Raw genomic sequence first — 16,658 nt, 5'->3', positions numbered from 1 at the left:
ACTGGGGTGGGGGTGGTGTTGGTGATGCCATGCACCACATGACCGGGGTCAGGGGGCGGGGCTGGTGACCATGCATGGGGAAAGGGGCGGGGCTAAGGGGGCGGTACTTCTGGTCCCACCCACCTGTCACATTTGCAATGAAGGGCGGTGAGTCTATATACTACTAAGGTATGCTATTTCCATTAAATATTTATTCAGTTAACTTAGACGAACCATGTAATTCACAATGCTTTAATTTTTGCCAAAAAAGTTGTTAGTCAGTTCTTACAGTCTAGAAATGCTCTAAGCCAGAGGTGCTCAACTCCTGGCCCATGGGTCTCTCTACAGATCTGGAAATTTGACAATGGGGGAGCACTAGCAATTCAGACTGCTACTACTCCCCTGTCATCAAATTTCCAAGCTAGAAATTTACTTGGCTGGATCATCCCTCAACAAGGAAACACCCCAGGTAACCAGGGAGCCAGCAAGTGAACAGGGACTGCAAACAGGGGAAGCAGTTTGCAGGCCAGTTCGTGAGTAGTAGCATAACCTATTATCACACAATGGTGGGGATGCGTCATACCCCGTGGCTTCCTGCCTCAGCCCCAACTGGTGCTCCCTTCCCTTGCACCACTGAGGCCTCCATCCAGACAGAGCCCTTGGCACTGGGCTGCAAGGGCTGCTTGGCACAGCTGCCAGAAACTGGGAATGGGAGGAAGGTCACCCCCACCTGTGGTGTACGCTCCTTAGTGAAGTCCCTGGAGTCCCAGGTAACTGAGTTACAGGCCTAAGTAGGCAGACTTCATGCCATCAGGGCCCACAAGCAAGACACTGATGACTGCTAGTCAGGCTCATCTCCTGAAGAATGAAGAAGAGAAGAAGATAGAGAAGAAGGCCAACAAGAAGGCTGGCCAAAAAGACCCACCCAGAGCTACCTGGAAGACGGTCGTCTCAAGCTCCACAACATGCAGGGCTAGGGCTGCCCCTCCCCTGGCACTGCACAACAGGTACACTCCCCTCACCACACGAGGCCCCAATGGAGACACCAGAGGAGGAGGTGGATAGTTACTGAACTGTCACCCCTAAGAGGAGATGCAGGGTGGTGGTTGTGGGAGACACCCTCTCCAGATCCACCTGCCATCCAGACCCCCTAGTCCATGAGATCTGCTGCCTCCCTGGGGCCTGCATCTGGGATGTTGTGGAGACAATCCCTAGGCTCATCTGGCCCTCTGACCACTACCCCATGCTCCTCATCCACATGGCCACAAATGACACAGCCAGTAGTAAACCGGACCAGGTCCATCAATGACTACAGGGCTCTGGGGGCTGGGCTCAAGGGGTGGGGGGTGCAGGTAGTCTTTTCCTCTGTGCTCCCAGTTGCAGGCCACCCACCTCAGCCCACTCTGTGCCCACTCCAGAAGCAGAGCCCGGGGGCAGGTGAGGGCAGCAGCGCCACTCTGCGGGCTGCACACACCCACCTGGCCGTGGGGGAAGGGGTGTACATGGCGGCCACCACCACCACTGCACCGCTGCAGCCGTACCTCACAGCACTTGACCGTGGCCGGCAGCAGGAAAGTTACATGGGATGCGGTGCGGTGGTGGCGACTGCATGCAAGGCCCTCTCAGTGAAAACCAGGATCCCTGGTGATCAGTTAGAAAAGTTAGACATTTATAAGTCAGCAGAACCAGATGAATTTCATCTGAGTGCTGAAGAGGCTGACCAAAGTCATTGCGGGACCTCTGGCACTCAGGGGAGGTCCCTGAAGACTGGAAGAGAGCCAGTGTTGTGCCTCTCTTCAAGAAGTGGAGGAAAGAGGACCCAGGCAACTAAAGGCCAATTAGCCTAACTTCTATGCCAGGGAAAATCGTGGAAGAATTCATCAAGGAGTCTATGCGAGACAGTCTTGCAGAAGGTAGGATTCTGAATGACAGCCAGCATGGCTTCGTTGAAGGCAGGTCTCATCTTACCAATCTTATCTCCTTCTATGACCAGGTAACTTGCCACCTGAATAAGAGCGAGCACGTTGACATTGTATACCTAGACTTCCAGAAGGCCTTTGATCTGGTATCCCATAATGTTCTCACAGGAAAATTGGAGGATTTCAGGCTTAACTGCTCAATAGTTAGGTGGGTAGGAAGCTGGCTGCAGGGTAGGACCCAGAGAGTTCTAATGAATGGATCTGTGTTGTCCTGGCGAGAAGTGGCCACTGGTGTTCCTCAGGGGTCTCTGCTTAGTCCAGTGCTTTTCAACATCTTTATCAATGATTTGGATGTGGGAGTGAAGAGCTCACTGGCCAAGTTCACAGATGACACCAAGTTATGGGGCAGCATGGTTACACTTGAAGATAGGCCGCAGATACAAGCAGACCTAGACAGGCTGGCAAGCTGGGTTGATCAGAACCAGATGAAGTTCAACACTGAGAAGTGTAAAGTGCTCCATCTGGGGATGAACAATCCCTAACATACTTACAGGCTCAGCGGCACCAAACTGACTAGCACCATGAGTGAAACGGACCTAGAGGCAATAATAGACCATAGTATGAATATGAGCTATCAGCGCGATGCTGTAGTCAGCAGGGCAAACAATACTCTGGCATACATCAACCAATGCATCACAAGCAAAACCAGGGAAGTGATTCTTTCGCATTACTCAGCATTGGTGAGACTGCAGCGGGAGTACTGTGTCCAGTTCTGGGTGCCACACTTCAACAGGGATGTGGAAAAGCTTGAGAGAGTCCAGAGAAGAGGCACCCATATGATCAGAGACTTGCAAGGCAAGCCATACAAGGAAAGGTTGAGAGACTTGGGTCTCTTCAGCCTAAAAATGAGAAGGCTGAGAGGGGACTTGCTAGCAGCTTACTGCTATATCAAGGGAATACATCAAGGGCTTGGCAAACAACTGTTCACCAGGGCACCCTTGGGGAAAACCAGGAGTAATGGCCACAAATGACTGGAAGACCATTTCAGGTTTAACACTAGGAAAAACTTCTTCACATTCACGGTGTCGACTATGGAATAAACTCCCTCCAGAGGTGGTGCAGTCACCTGCATTGGAAATCTTCAAGAGAAGAATGGATGGTCACCCTCACTGGGGTCACCTGACTCCAGCTGTCTTTCCTGCCTAGTGCAGGGGGGCTGGACCCAATGATCTTGTGAGGTCCCATCCAGGGGTTTACAATCTATGAATCCTGGTAAGGCTGGCCCTACCAGAGGGGTCAGGTTCCATCCAGGCAATTTCCACATGGCTGCATTGGGCTTGGCTGGGCCATTTCTGTAGAGCTTCACTGGGCCCCAGTTGTGCTAGTAATGCACGGCAAATCACGCCCACAAACAGACCTGGCTCTGTTCATCCAGCCTATAGGCCAAAAAGGTTGGGCACAACAACTCTAACCAATTTAGCTCACTGAGCATCACCGAGTGGGTCTGATCATTTCCATTTCCATGCCTTGATTTTTGCCTGATAAAGCTAAGCAGTATGAAAAAGGCATAGATCCCTTGCTGATATTAGATTTCAACCCCCTTCTTTTAAAAGATAAAGAGACTTGTGCATTGGGAAACCAGAAAGCCAAATTGTTCTTTACAAATGTAGCTTGTTGTGCATCACTGAGTGTACCCTCTCAGTGTACCTCAGGGTACATCTCAGAGTGTACCCTCTAAGTAGAGCTAAGCAGTATGAAAAAGGCATAGATCCCTTGCTGATATTAGATTTCAACCCCCTTCTTTTAAAAGATAAAGAGACTTGTGCATTGGGAAACCAGAAAGCCAAATTGTTCTTTACAAATGTAGCTTGTTGTGCATCACTGAGTGTACCCTCTCTAGACTGATGCTAAGTAGACAGCCTCTCAGCACTTGATTTATCTGTCCAAACTTAGTAGACATTATAAAGAAGGAGGTGAATATAATATATTTCAATAGTCACAGGTTCTTTTATGGCCTCCTTGCTCATAGTTTGCGAAAGCTTTACAAATAACTCATGTTCCTCTTACTTTCTAAAATAATAGAATGAGTTTTCTACCCTGTTCAGATGGCTATTTAATGATCTTGTCCCACCACACTACCTCTAAAAATTGGGTTACAAAGGGCTGTTCCCACAATCACACTGCTCTCCAAGTATATGCAGAAGATATTCATAAAATTCACTTAACAGATTTAACAGCTGGACAATGAAGATCTACGGTCATTTAAATAATTTCAAGTCATCATCTTTGAAGGTATGTTTACCTTAATTTTCCCCTTAGCCCAAATTAGAAGATTTAAACCAACAATAAGCAGAGGAGAATAAAAAGACACAACTTAATCACAAATACATGCAGACAGAAAACACTAGATGGAATTGCTATAGCTAATGTATCAAATGCATCTAAAATGCTCTTTCAAAACATAAGAAAAGCAGATACAGGAAACCCTTAATATTCACGAATCCACTATTTGTGGATTTGAATATTCACAGTATGCCACGCCAACTGGGTGGGTCAGGGAGAGTGCTGCCGCAGCTCCCTCTGGCGCTGCACAAAGCTTCTGCCTCTGCAGTTAAGCCAGGCACAAAGCGCTGCATGGGGCGGGGGTGGGCAGAGCTGGGGAGAGTGGAGTGGAGAGCAGTCAGGCGGGCGTAGAGTGAGCTCCAGGGACGGGGAGGGAGGCGGTGGTACCTTCTACCCCAGAGGCAGCCACGGTCAGTCCCCAAGTACTGCAGGGGAGCCCTGCGTTTCCAGCCCCTTGTGGAGGGGGAGCAGGCGGCAGCTGTGGGGTCTGACAGGGAGCCCAATCAGTATTTGTGGATTTTGCCATTTGTGGGGATCTCCAGAACAGATCCCCCGCAAATGGCAAGGGTCTCCTGTATTCGTAACCAATCAAGTTCAAAGTTCTTTATTCAGTAATTTCCCTCCATAAATTGAGAACATCCTAACTTCTTGTAGTAAGGCATTTTTCTGCGCACACTGCTGTGATATCAACCCTGACAGCCAAAGAAACAGAATTCCCATATGTAACAAGAGGTTTCTTAGAAAATTCCTATTATTACTACAATAGCTGTTGGTTCCTATTCCTATTATTACTACACTGGAACACTGGAATGTTCCAAATTTATATTATTACTACAGCAATACTTTGAGCTACAGAGTAGTGACCCACTGGTGACATCCTAGCAGATGCTGACAACAGCTAAATGGCCAGGCACCAGGGTGGATAAAAATCAATTTTTAAACAAAGAAAAAAAATCGGTTTTTTTTACATTTAAATCAGATTTTTTGTATTTAATTATACATTTATTTAATGTAAATAGGTCACAACGGGCCACAGACTATATTAGGAGCCCAATCTTATGGGGCTCCCAGAGGCTCCTCTAGAGATTCATAAAGATTAAAGAAAACCACTCTATCCAATGGGACTCAGTGTTCAGTCTAGAAGATCCCATTAAGCATCTCTGTTAACTGAGCTTGTCTTTCTTTTCAGGTTCATGAATACACAGGAAGAGGGAGGTGAAGACCGAGTTTGCTGCATAACCCAGTATTTTAAGTTTCTCATGTTAACCTGGCTGAAGTAATCTATTTATTTTTTGTTAAAAACCACATTTCACCTTTATAACTAAGATAGTTAAAAATTCAAAAATACATATGATTGTTTTATTAAAATAATTATGTTTGTTGTTGAATAAAAATGTCCAAAATACACAAGCTTGTTGTTTTAGTTAAATAAATCAATTTAAATGTCTGTTGGTTTTGGTAATGATTGTTGTTGTCCTCCTAATACAGCGTGGCAAAAATATTCCCCAAATATTCATGATTAATCTAGTGAATTGGAGATAGTTCACCTCCTAATGACTTCACACAGTATCTGCTTCAATTAGCTTTGGTAAGTAAAATACTAAATCATAATTCAGTTTTCTGATGTAGCAGCAGAATTAATTTGAAAACAATATCAAAGTAAATCACTGCTTTAAAATGTATAGTGTGTACCTTCTAAAATGAAACCTACATCTCTCTCTCCAAGTTGTGAATAATATGTATTAAAGTTATAACAAACAAGAATGCACTTTTTGTAGAAAACAATGATTAAATCAAGGCTTTCTGACCAGTGATTTAAATCATTATTTAAATAGATTGGATTTAAATCAAACCCATCCTGCCAGGCACAGTAGGATCTGTACTGTTCAAATTGCAGGACTAGTGCTTTAGAGCAGTGTTTCCCAACCAGTGTGTGGCAGCACAAAAATATGCAGTTAGAAATTAACAGGTGTGCTGCGAAATTTTGACACGGCAATGAGCTACAATAGGTATCAGGATGGGGAATGGCTTAACAGGTGTGCTGCGGAAAATTTTTATTAGTGTGTGTTTTGGGCTGGAAAAGGTTGGGAAACACTGCCTTAGAGCGTGCTGATAACCAAATACTCTGAAAGTTTCATGAAAACTTCTGCATTTAATCATTGTTGAGGGGGAAGAAAAACACACATTTTCCACATTTTAGGAGCCATTTTTTTCCTGTACTTACTCTGTCTTTGTCATGCAGCATGTCTGCATAGCGTGATCTAAAAATGAAGTTAAAATGAAAACACAGCATATTAAACAGTGCAATATAAAATTGGGAGAATAATTTTTGCTACGAGACCTAAAGAAATTAGTCCTAGTGAGTAGCTAGATCACTGAGAGACTGCAATTTCAATCCCTGCTCCAAAAGATTCAGTTCAATTATTGTTCTATATGTTCTCCCAATTTGTGTAGTATAAAGTATGAACGAGCAGAACACAAATTATTATGCTATAATTTGGTTTCTTCTGATAATTTCCGCATCATATTTTCTTTCAGCAAATTGGGGAAAAATAAATAGATCAATAAACAAACCTATGAACCAGTTACTGTCAAGAATTATTATTATTATTAGATGGAAAAGTCAGATGCAGTAAGCTATTGAAAACCTCCAAAAAACTGCATTAAAAAGGTTAAATGTCTCAGAAAGAGACTGCTAGCCTATAGAAATGCAGCCTGCCACACTGGCTTTTGAAATTATGCACTGCTTCATTTGCTCATTTTATTAATGTATAGTTCCAGTATTTCTTCCCACCATACCTTGCAATTTCCTGATGATAGTCATAATCCTCATCTTCCTCTAACCACTCCATTGCACCTGTTGTTGGATTGGCCCTTCCACAGAAGATCTTCATAATGGATCCCAACTTATAATATCTATGTATTGGATACAGGGTTGTTGATTTGCCTTTGAGTATGATTTTTACCTGATGGTCAAAAACCTGTTAACAAAACAGAAAACTGAAGTTATAGTATGACAAACCTATGTAGTTTTCTGCCTTTATATGCCACGTTCCTAAGCATCTCTTCAGTAAACAAACATGCACTTTTATCTTCTCTCAAGCCAACCTTTAACATGGGAGTTTTCTCCCAATCAATCAAACATTCTGTCTGTTCACACTGAAGATTTATTATTATATAACATATAATCGCGGATAAGCAGGAACAGAAAAACATGGGCACAATCACTAAAAATAGGCAAAAAAAAAAGTAATCTGATCCCTTACACAGCCTTCATTTCATACCCTGTGTGTCTGAATCCATGTTTATCCAAATCACATAATCCTTAATACCAGGAAGAGGTCTTCCCCTATTTGTATGAAAATATGCCTTGATGGCTTGAACACTGCCAAGATGTGGCTCCTGAAATCTCATGTACCTCTGATTCAATTAGTCCAGAACTGTGGCGCTCAACATTTTTACCCTGCTGGTCAGATGGAAAGTGATGGGTGCGACCCCAGGCCAGATCCAGCTGGTGGCCTTGATCTGGTGCCTGGAGCAGGTGCAGCAAACACCACCTGGCTATGCAGAAGGGGCTGGTGGCAGGTTGGCCCCAGTGTGGCAGCTCAGGTGAAAGAAGGTTGACCCAGACCTTAATTTCATTTTTACATAACAGTACACAGCATGCTGCATGACAAAGACAGTCTTTTTCAGCAACCCCTCACAGTTGAGGATGATAGATAGTCTCCCATGACTGTTTATCTGCAAGTCCTATCTGAGATAGATAGACTCTACTGTAGCTTCTATATGGGTTTCCATGTGGTGTGTGTGGTGCTGGATTCTTTATTTGGTCCATGACACTGTTTTTGCTGCTCCCACTTTTCCATTTCTTGCTGTTGTCATGCCCTGCAGCAGACTCTTCTTCTATTTGGGGTGGTCCTGGGTGATAATCTTCAACTGAGTTGACATCCATGTTGCATTCTTTTAAGTTGGCCCTGAAGCACTTTCTCTGCTCTCCTCTTGAGCATCTATCGTGGCTGAGCTGGGAGAATAAAACTTGCTTTGGGAGCCTGGAGTTGGACACCTGGACAACATGGCCGGCCCAACGAAGCTGATGCTGGATGATCATTGCCTCAGTACACATGGTGTTTGCTTGCAGGATGCCAACATTGGTGCGTCTGTCTAACCACTAGATTCAGAGGATCTACCACAGGCAGCGTTGATAGTACTTCTCCAACAACTTTAAATGTCTGTTGTACATTGTTCATGACTCAGCTCCGTACAGTAAGGTGGGAATCACGATGGCTTGATAAACCATGAGCTTGGTTTCAAATCCTATGTCATGATCTTCAAATGCCCATTTCTTCAGGTGTTCAAAGACTCCATTTGCACATTTAAGGCAATGCTGGATTTCTTCAATGTTAGCCTTCTGTGAGAGATGGCTTCCAAGGTACATGAAATACTCAACGTTCTCCAGATTGTCACTGTTAGGGGTGCACTGATAAAGTTTTTTTTGGCTGACAGCCAATTATTAACCAGCCATATCGGCTAAATTACCAATCCGATAACCGATTTACAGGAATGCAGCCAGGCAGCAAGGAGGGCAACTCCCTGCAAGTAAGTCTGTGAAGGGGAAGGGGAGAGGCATGGGGCAGGGAAGAGGCATGATCAAGGCCCTCATGGTGAGGGAGAGAGTGGGGCAGGGATTGGGGCTGGGGGCACTGCCCAGCCAGGGTAGTGAATGGGACCTGGGGTGAAGAGTGGGACGGAGCCACAGGCAGTTTATTCAGGGAAGCAGGGTCCCAGTGCTTAAAAATGGCAGCGGAAGTGCTTGAGCTAAAGCTTGTTAAATGACCTTTAGTTCAAGCACCGCCACTGCCATTTTTAAGTGCAGGGATGCTCTTAACTGGAGCAGAGTCAAGTGGGATGAGGACAGATGCAGGCTGCTCGCTGTGGGCTCAGGGCTCTCCACCCAGCTGCCTTTGCCCCAGCAGCACTGTGCCATCCGTGTGTCCCCGACCCGCCCAGCACTGGAAAGTACAACTTGCTGGCCCCACTGCTGCCAGGTGGTGTGGGGCTCCCAGTGAAAAGGCAGCACAGCAGAGAGCCCCCAGCTTACAGCCTGCATCTGCCCCATGCACAAATCATGCCCCCCAGGGCATCTGTACGCAGCAGCGGGACCCCCCCCCAGCTCCATTCCTTTCCCTGCCCCAGGTCCCATTCACTGCCGTTTGTGCAGTGCCCCCAGTTCCAGTACCTACCCCACTCCCTCCCTCACAGTAGGCACCTCAATCTGCCTCCCCCCATGCCCCTTCCCCTCCACAGACTTCCCTACAGGGCACCCCTTCCCCTCCAGACTTACCTCCATGCTTCCCCTGCTGCATTCTTGGCCACATACGCGTGTGCAACTGTGCACATGCACACAGCACGTGAGTGCCCCAGCCAGAAGACCTAGCTAATTATATTTATCAGCGAATATTATTGGCTACACCAGCCAAAAAAAGCTGATAGCTGATCACGTAAATTTTGTTTTTGTTGATGCTGATTCAATATGTGATCTATATACTGGTGCACCTCTACTCACTGTGGACCTGGATTACTGGAGCTGGGGACTGTTCATTAGGACCTTGTTGGTGGAAGACCACTGTCTGAATGTTAAACATCAGTCTCATTTTCTTATGTGCCCCCATAAAGACATCAACGGCTGCCCAAAGATCTGCATCCACGTACAGAAAAAGTTTCTTGAAGTGTGGAAAGTGTGTTTTTCTCTTCTCCCTCAACATCTTTAGAGATTCATTCTCATGAAAGTTTCAGGTACTAAGTTATCAGCATGCTCTAAGGGGGCTTGGCCCAGCTCCATCCACAAGCGAGGGGAGGGGGCACAGCCCTGCTCTACAGCGGAACGGGACTAGGCCTGGCTCCGACCGGCTCTGCGGGGCTTGGGAACCGGGCAGGGGGAGAGCGGCTCAATTAATGGCCACCGCCCTCCTGCCGCCAAACTTCCAGAAGCGCGGGGGCCCCGCGGGTCAGAGGCTGCACACCTCGGTCTAGAAGGGTTATCTGTGTCCGGCCTCCCCGAGGGGCGGGGGTGACGGAGAAACGAACAGCGAGGCTGGCCGGCGGGAGCCTGCGTTAGAGCCGCACCAGCTGCTCCCGCGCGGCCCCCCCCTGCCACTCCGGCCGCTCAGCAGCAGCGCGCTGCCATCTTGCCAGAACGCACCGCCCGCCAAGCCGGAAGCACCTCACGCCTCGAGCCTCCCCCTGGGCCCAAGCCGGCTCCCGGCGAAGGGGGCTGAGCCATGCGCAGCGTGACGTCACGCACCCGGCGCTGAGGCTTTGGGCCTCGGGGGCGGGGCCAAGCAAAGCAGTGGGCGGGGCCGGTTTGGTTTCCCGGCGTGCTATGCGTCACAGCCTCCCACTATGGAGCGCGCCGCGGTGCTGCGCGTCAAGCGGAAGCGCGGCGGGCCGGAGCCGGCCGAGGCGCTGGTGTTGTCGTGCAAGCGGCCGCGCACCGAGCAGGGCGGCGACATCGAGAGGAACCTCTTTACGCTTGTGGCCACAGTCGCCTCGCAGGTACCGCGCGCCCTGCCCCTCCCCGTACCGCAATGCTTGTAGAAGACGCGCGCGGAGAGCAGAGGCCGCTTGGCCTCCTGCGGGGAGGTCCGTGCCCTGCAGGGCCTCAGTCTTCCCCTTGCAGACTGTGTCTCGGCACGGAAGGACCAGAAGCAATTTGCAGGGTGAATATTCCCGTCTGCAGCTTTGCCTCTGCACAATGGATCGTTTTATGAAAGGGGTCAAATTTGCTCGAGGGAGAGATTAGCTCTTGCTTGGGTTCTAGTTCAAGACTATGAAACACATTTTCTCGCAAACCAACAGCTGACAGACTTCACCATTTCAAGTGCAAAGTACCTTTCTATTTAGTCTTGCTCCTTCTCATCATTAGTAGCTCCTTGATTTGAGGTACCACGGCTCATCGATCAGTCTTGATGCTCCACCTAAGACACCATAAAGCAGCATGAATAACAGGGGCAGGCAAATTACAGCCTGTGGGCTGAATTTGGCCCACCAGGCAATTTCATCCAGCATGCAGTTGCCCACGAATTAATTGCACCCCACCCAACCCGTGCACCTCCTGCCCACCTTCATGCACAGAAGAGCCCTGGACAGGACGCACAGCTTCCAGGCAGGGCAACTGCTGCTGGGGGTCCTGCTTAGTTTCTCCCGCCTCCAGCAGCTCCTCCTCACGCCTGTGCTGCAACACTCACTCCAGGCAGCAGGTAGGGAAATGGTGGTGGGCAGGGGGGAAGCTGCAGCAGGGTGGGAGCGTGGGGCTGGGGCTGGGAGCACAGAACTTAGGTGGGTAGGTTGTGGGTATGTGAGGTTTGAGGGAGGGGGGACCGCCCCATGTCTCCCACCCCCCCCCCCCATGGTGCACAGCCCCCCGTTGCTAGGAGCAGCACACAGCAGGCCCTTGGGGTACTCATGGCCCTCCGTGCTTATGGCTCACGCAGGCACAGCTGCCCAGCAGCACACAGCTCTAGCTAGTTCTAAGATCTGTAGATGGTGGCAAGGAGCGGAGCCAAGCCGGCCTGCCTCTATCGTGCCATGCTCTCCATGGCTCACATGCAGCTCCTGGGACTCGCACGCCACTGAGGGGAAGCCCCATGTGTGGAGCCAGCTGCCTTCCCTTATTCCTGTTGCTGCGTGCAGCTTCCAGGACTTGGCCAGCAAGCAGAGCGTCCTGCCACTTCCCTGGTGGCAGGGAGCAGGGAAGGCATCCAGCTCCATTGCGTGGGGCTTCCCCCCAGCACAAGTCCCAGGAGCTGCATACTGAGCTGCAGGGAACCCCATCCAGTAGATGGGGGCTGGCTTGGCAGCAAGAAGCAGAGCCATGTGCGACTCCTGGAACTGGCTGGAGCCATGCGTTAACTGGGTGTCAGCGCCTACACGGGCCATGAGCACCCTGAGGGCCTACTGCTGCTGCCACCACCAGTGGGGACTATACCATGAATAGGGGGCCGCGTGTGGGTGAGGTCCCTGCACCTCCCCCCACACTCCCACCCAACAAACCACACACCCCCACACTCCTGCATATATACACACACACCAATGTCCCCAACATACCCTTCCCTCCTCCACACACACCCCATACAATACAAGTTTTCTTCACTTTATGCTGTACATGTGTTCCTGGAAAATGGCACATAACTCAAATTCACATAAAGGGAACCCACTTTACAATATAACAAATAGGAATGCAGTCCAAGACCTCGACTGTATTGACCCCCAGATCCATTTTTACCACTTTTACAAGACAGTTTTGGTACTCACCAACAGCAGAAAGTAAGCACAGGGCACTATAATGATGGGGATGGCAACTACAGAAACACACGTCGCAGACAGGAGACTATATTTGGTGTCTCTCTCTCCTACAATGCAGCACAGTGGGCTTCCACCACCACTGATAAGAGTCGTGTGCCTAAAAGAGAATTTACCTTGCATATAATGAATTTTTGGTATAAAAAGGGACATTGCATAAAAGTGAATTTGCACATACAAAACCCACATAAAGTGAAGGAAATCTGTATACAAGAGTAAGATTTTATTTTTGAGCTATTATGCAATTATCTCTCTCTCTCTCTCTCTCTCTCTCTCTCTCTCTCTATATATATACACACTATGCAAATACATGTAAATGAGGACAAAATATATCTTTCAAATACAATTAAAATGTTATAGAAGCTTTTTGACCTTTAGTATATGATTTGGGTTTTTTTCTGGTTCCAGGATGGCAATTCCCCTGCCCCCTCCAAAGGAATACTTCCAGGAGCAAGGGGAAGGATTTACAGTGGCAAAGTCCAGGGATTAGGGGCAGGACTTCTCATCCCAAGATGGTGACCAGGGGGTGGGGCTACCCTTGCAACCCTTAAGCGGCCCTCCAGGCAAAATAATTTGCCGGGGGTGGTGGGGAATAGTTTGAGGCCCTCGCAGGAAGGGAGGGAGTGGGGTAGGGGGCGGGTTCCCCCTGCTGCACACACTCCTGGAGGAGGTATGGGGGGCACATGCCCCCCAAATTTGTATGCAGGGTGAGGGTGGGCTGCGCTTAGGGCAGGGGTGGAGTGGGTGATGGGGGGGGTGCTACAGCGAATTTAGGAGTACTGAAGCCCATGCCATAGCCCTCACCCCTCCCAGCACTGCCTCTGCCTGCCCCGAGCACAGTCCCAGCCCAGCCCTCCTAGTAGGAAGGAGCTGACACAGCCCCTGAGCCTGCAGCAGGCAGCCTGCCCTCACCCTGCACACAAATCCAGGGGGTACATGCCCCCCATGCCTCCCCCAGGGGGGCACACAGCAGGAGTCACTGCCCCACTGATAAGCCACCTGCAGCTCCATCCCACACCCTGCTCAGCACCTACCCCTATCCCACTCCCTCACTGTGGGGGCCTCAATCTGCCCTGTCCCCCAAGCCCTTTTCCCCCCCCGCAGGCTTACTGGGCAGATGCTACTATCCAAGGTGCCGGGCTGCATATTGGCTATCAGATCACTATCAGCTGATATGGCTGGTCAATAATTGGCCATCAGGATCGGCCAAAAAAACCTTTATCAGTGCACCCCTAGTAGATGCAGCATGTTTTCAGAAACAGTTTGAGTTCTGATAGTGTAATTTTAATCTTCCCCTCTACCCAGGATGAACCAGTTCAGAAGTATGTACGAGAAGCTATTACTCGAGACAAAACAGCTCACGTTCTGCGGCCCTCTCTCAGAAGTGCTCAAAGAATCTTTCAGGACCTGCATTATTCCAAGCAGGTGAACAGGAAGGAAAACCGATACCGTCTCTTAATAAGTCACCGGCCAGACTGCTTTGAGAAAGAAACCATTGCACTTGATACAAATGATGAAGAGTTAACTAAGGGTGAGAGATCAGACTGTGAAGCAAAGAACGATGCTTCACAAAAAGAGAGCAATGCTACTGATTGTGGGGGGTTCCAGTTGTTTGATATAGTACAAGAGGAGGAAGACCCCAGTATTGTTGCAGCACACACACAGGTTGGTATTGAGACTTGTTTAGCATTGAAAAGCTAAACTAAAACTATTCTGTGCAGTAAAATTGCATACGTGGGCAAATTTGAAAGAGCCCGTATTTGCCACTGGCATTAAATCCAGTTTGATGCTTATATATAAGGCCTTTAAAAATACATTTGTTTGCTGGAAGACTAAACATAAAGGTTAAAAAAAATATAAAAGGGTCTTTATACCAGCTTAACTAACTAGCTAACATTCTAAGCTGCTTGTAGATGTTAAGAAAAACAAAAAAATCCCCATGCTGTACCAGAATCAGCAGTACGTTACTTTAACCTGACTCCATAGCACCTGTAAAGATCAGGTGCTTCAGTGGAGCTTTTTAGCACTCTAATCTAAAGCTGAGTCAATCAGCTATTAGATGAAAGTGCCAGAAAAGCCCCACTGAAGCACCTGATTATTACAGACACTGCACAGCCAGGTTGAAATGATATACTGCCTCTTCTGGACATGTGCAGGGCTCAGCATGGGAACACACCGAGTTTAAAGTAAAGTGCAGTATGTTTGGGGGTTTTTTTACATCTGCAAGCACCTCTAGTATCATATGAAACCTTCCTGGAAGTAGTCCTTTTAGTGGGAAAGGGAAGGTACTTGGGTTTCATAGAATCATAGAAAATTAGGGTTGGAAGGGACCTCAGGAGGTCATCTAGTTCAACCCCCTGCTCAAAGCAGGACCATTCCCAACTAGATCATCCCAGCCAGGGCTTTGTCAAGCCAGGTCTTAAAAACTTGAAAGGATGGAGATTCCACCACTTCTCTAGGTAATTTGTTCTAGTGCTTCTCTACCCTCCTAGTGAGAGAGTTTTTCCTAATATCCAACCTCCCTTGCTGCAACCTGAGACGGTTGCTCCTTGTTCTGTCATCTGCCACCACTGATAACAGTCTAGCTTCATCCTCTTTGGAACCCTGCTTCAGGTAGTTAAGGCTACTATCAAATTCCCTTTCAGTCTTTGCTTCTGCAGACTAAATAAACCTAGTTCCCTCAGCCTCTCCTCAGAAGTCATGTGACCCAGCCCCCTATTTTCATTGCTCCCTACTGGACTGTCACCAACTTGTCCACATCCTTTCTATAGTGGAGGGCGCAAAACTGGACACAGTACTCCAGATGTGGCCTCACCAGTGCAGATTAGAGCAAAATAATTATTTCTCTTGATCTGCTGGCAATGCTAGGCTAATGCAGCCCAGTATGCTGTTGGCTTTCTTGGCAACAAGGGCACACTGCTGACTCATCCATCTTATTGTTCACTGTAACCCCCCCCCCCCAGTCCTTTTTTGCAGAGATCAGAGAAGGAGTGATTGTCCTGTGAGAAGTGTGCTCCCACACATAATTGGGTATTCTTGTCTTTGATAGATTTTTATTGTGTTCATTCTCATGCGCAGTTGTGGGTGCACACTTCTCACAGGACAATCACTCCCTCTCCAATCTCTCAGTTCTTATCCTCAAAGGGAACTTACAAATTACCTTTTATAGATGAGCCTATGAACTTCACTTCATAAATCTACTGGATACAAAAAATCACGGACTTATAAATCCAGTGTCTATATTGACACATTACAACCTGCCTGACACCGGATTCACGAGGTTCCTGTCAGACCTGACCTCTTACATTCTTCTTTTCTCCCTTCTTTTCCCCTACTTTTCTGCCTGTTGTCCTAATTTTCAGCTATTTCCTTTTTCACAGGCAGCCTCTTTTTTACCTTGTCTTACTGCTACTGGAATATCTCCCTTTGGCCTTTTTTCCCCTGCTTTTTCCCCTTGCCTTCCCTGCTTTACACCTTTTGTCTTTCTAATTTCTTCTACCTATTTACATTCTCACCAACATCCTGCCACACTTTTAGCTTGTCTTATTCCTTGGAGTCTCAGAACAGCAGAGACTCCCTATGCCTGAAGAGGGGTCATTGCGCACAAAAGCTTCCTGAAAACTTTTTTCCAACTACTCAGTTTGTTTAATAAAAGATACCACATCTACTCAAAAAACCTTGCCTGTCTATATCCTTAGACCAACATGGCTACAACCAAAAACCCTTCAACACTTTAAAACTGGAAGTACCATTACTTTTCCTTAATAGCCTTTCCTTTATGAGCGTATAATCAGTTTCTGCAGAGACCAAAATAATATTGCTAGAAACAATGGATGGTCCAAAATGGAGGGAGGAGACAGGAAAAACTGTATAGACTAATTATGTCTTGATAAGGAAGTGATGCTGCAGGTTATCTTTAACCCAGACATTATTCTCATGGTCTGGGAATGTGTGGCCTTACAAATCAAGTTTGTTCTTTTCTGTCCCATTAGAGTCTAATATTCTAGATTCATAGATGTTAGGGTCGGAAGGGACCTCAATAGATCATCGAGTCCGACC

The 16,658-nt window shown here is 47.7% G+C and overlaps 3 protein-coding genes across 7 annotated transcripts in view; 1 reads left to right on the top strand and 2 right to left on the bottom strand.

The window, feature by feature from the left end:
• The window catches only part of PRMT7 (protein arginine methyltransferase 7), a 57,589-nt gene extending 46,342 nt beyond the window's left edge, over positions 1-11,247 (bottom strand). For 2 of the 4 annotated variants that reach the window (XM_014517685.2, XM_025198446.1), the window contains exons 1-3: positions 10,262-10,398; positions 7,041-7,222; positions 6,466-6,502 (exon numbers count right to left, since the gene is read on the bottom strand). In XM_014517685.2, coding sequence (XP_014373171.1) covers positions 6,466-6,502; positions 7,041-7,135 — 132 coding nt within the window. In that variant the 5' untranslated portion in view covers positions 7,136-7,222; positions 10,262-10,398. Of the gene's footprint in view, positions 1-6,465; positions 6,503-7,040; positions 7,223-10,261; positions 10,517-11,129 lie in introns of those variants that run through there. The other 2 variants (XM_014517686.2, XM_006019058.3) reach the window with 2 other exon arrangements.
• SLC7A6OS (solute carrier family 7 member 6 opposite strand) overlaps positions 10,523-16,658 on the top strand; it is a 17,236-nt gene continuing 11,100 nt past the window's right edge. For both annotated transcript variants that reach the window (XM_025198449.1, XM_006019059.2), the window contains exons 1-2: positions 10,523-10,793; positions 13,905-14,264. In XM_025198449.1, coding sequence (XP_025054234.1) covers positions 10,641-10,793; positions 13,905-14,264 — 513 coding nt within the window. In that variant the 5' untranslated portion in view covers positions 10,523-10,640. The remainder of the gene's footprint in view (positions 10,794-13,904; positions 14,265-16,658) is intronic.
• Positions 11,198-16,658, bottom strand: part of SLC7A6 (solute carrier family 7 member 6) — a 51,324-nt gene continuing 45,863 nt past the window's right edge. Inside the window, exon 10 of the mRNA XM_025198447.1 lies at positions 11,198-11,215. Within this exon, the coding sequence (XP_025054232.1) occupies positions 11,198-11,215 (18 nt within the window). The remainder of the gene's footprint in view (positions 11,216-16,658) is intronic.

Source organism: Alligator sinensis, unplaced genomic scaffold, assembly GCF_000455745.1.
Source record: "Alligator sinensis unplaced genomic scaffold, ASM45574v1 scaffold97_1, whole genome shotgun sequence".
NCBI classification, from domain to species: Eukaryota; Metazoa; Chordata; order Crocodylia; family Alligatoridae; genus Alligator; species Alligator sinensis.
This window is presented reverse-complemented; position numbering and strand designations above follow the sequence as displayed.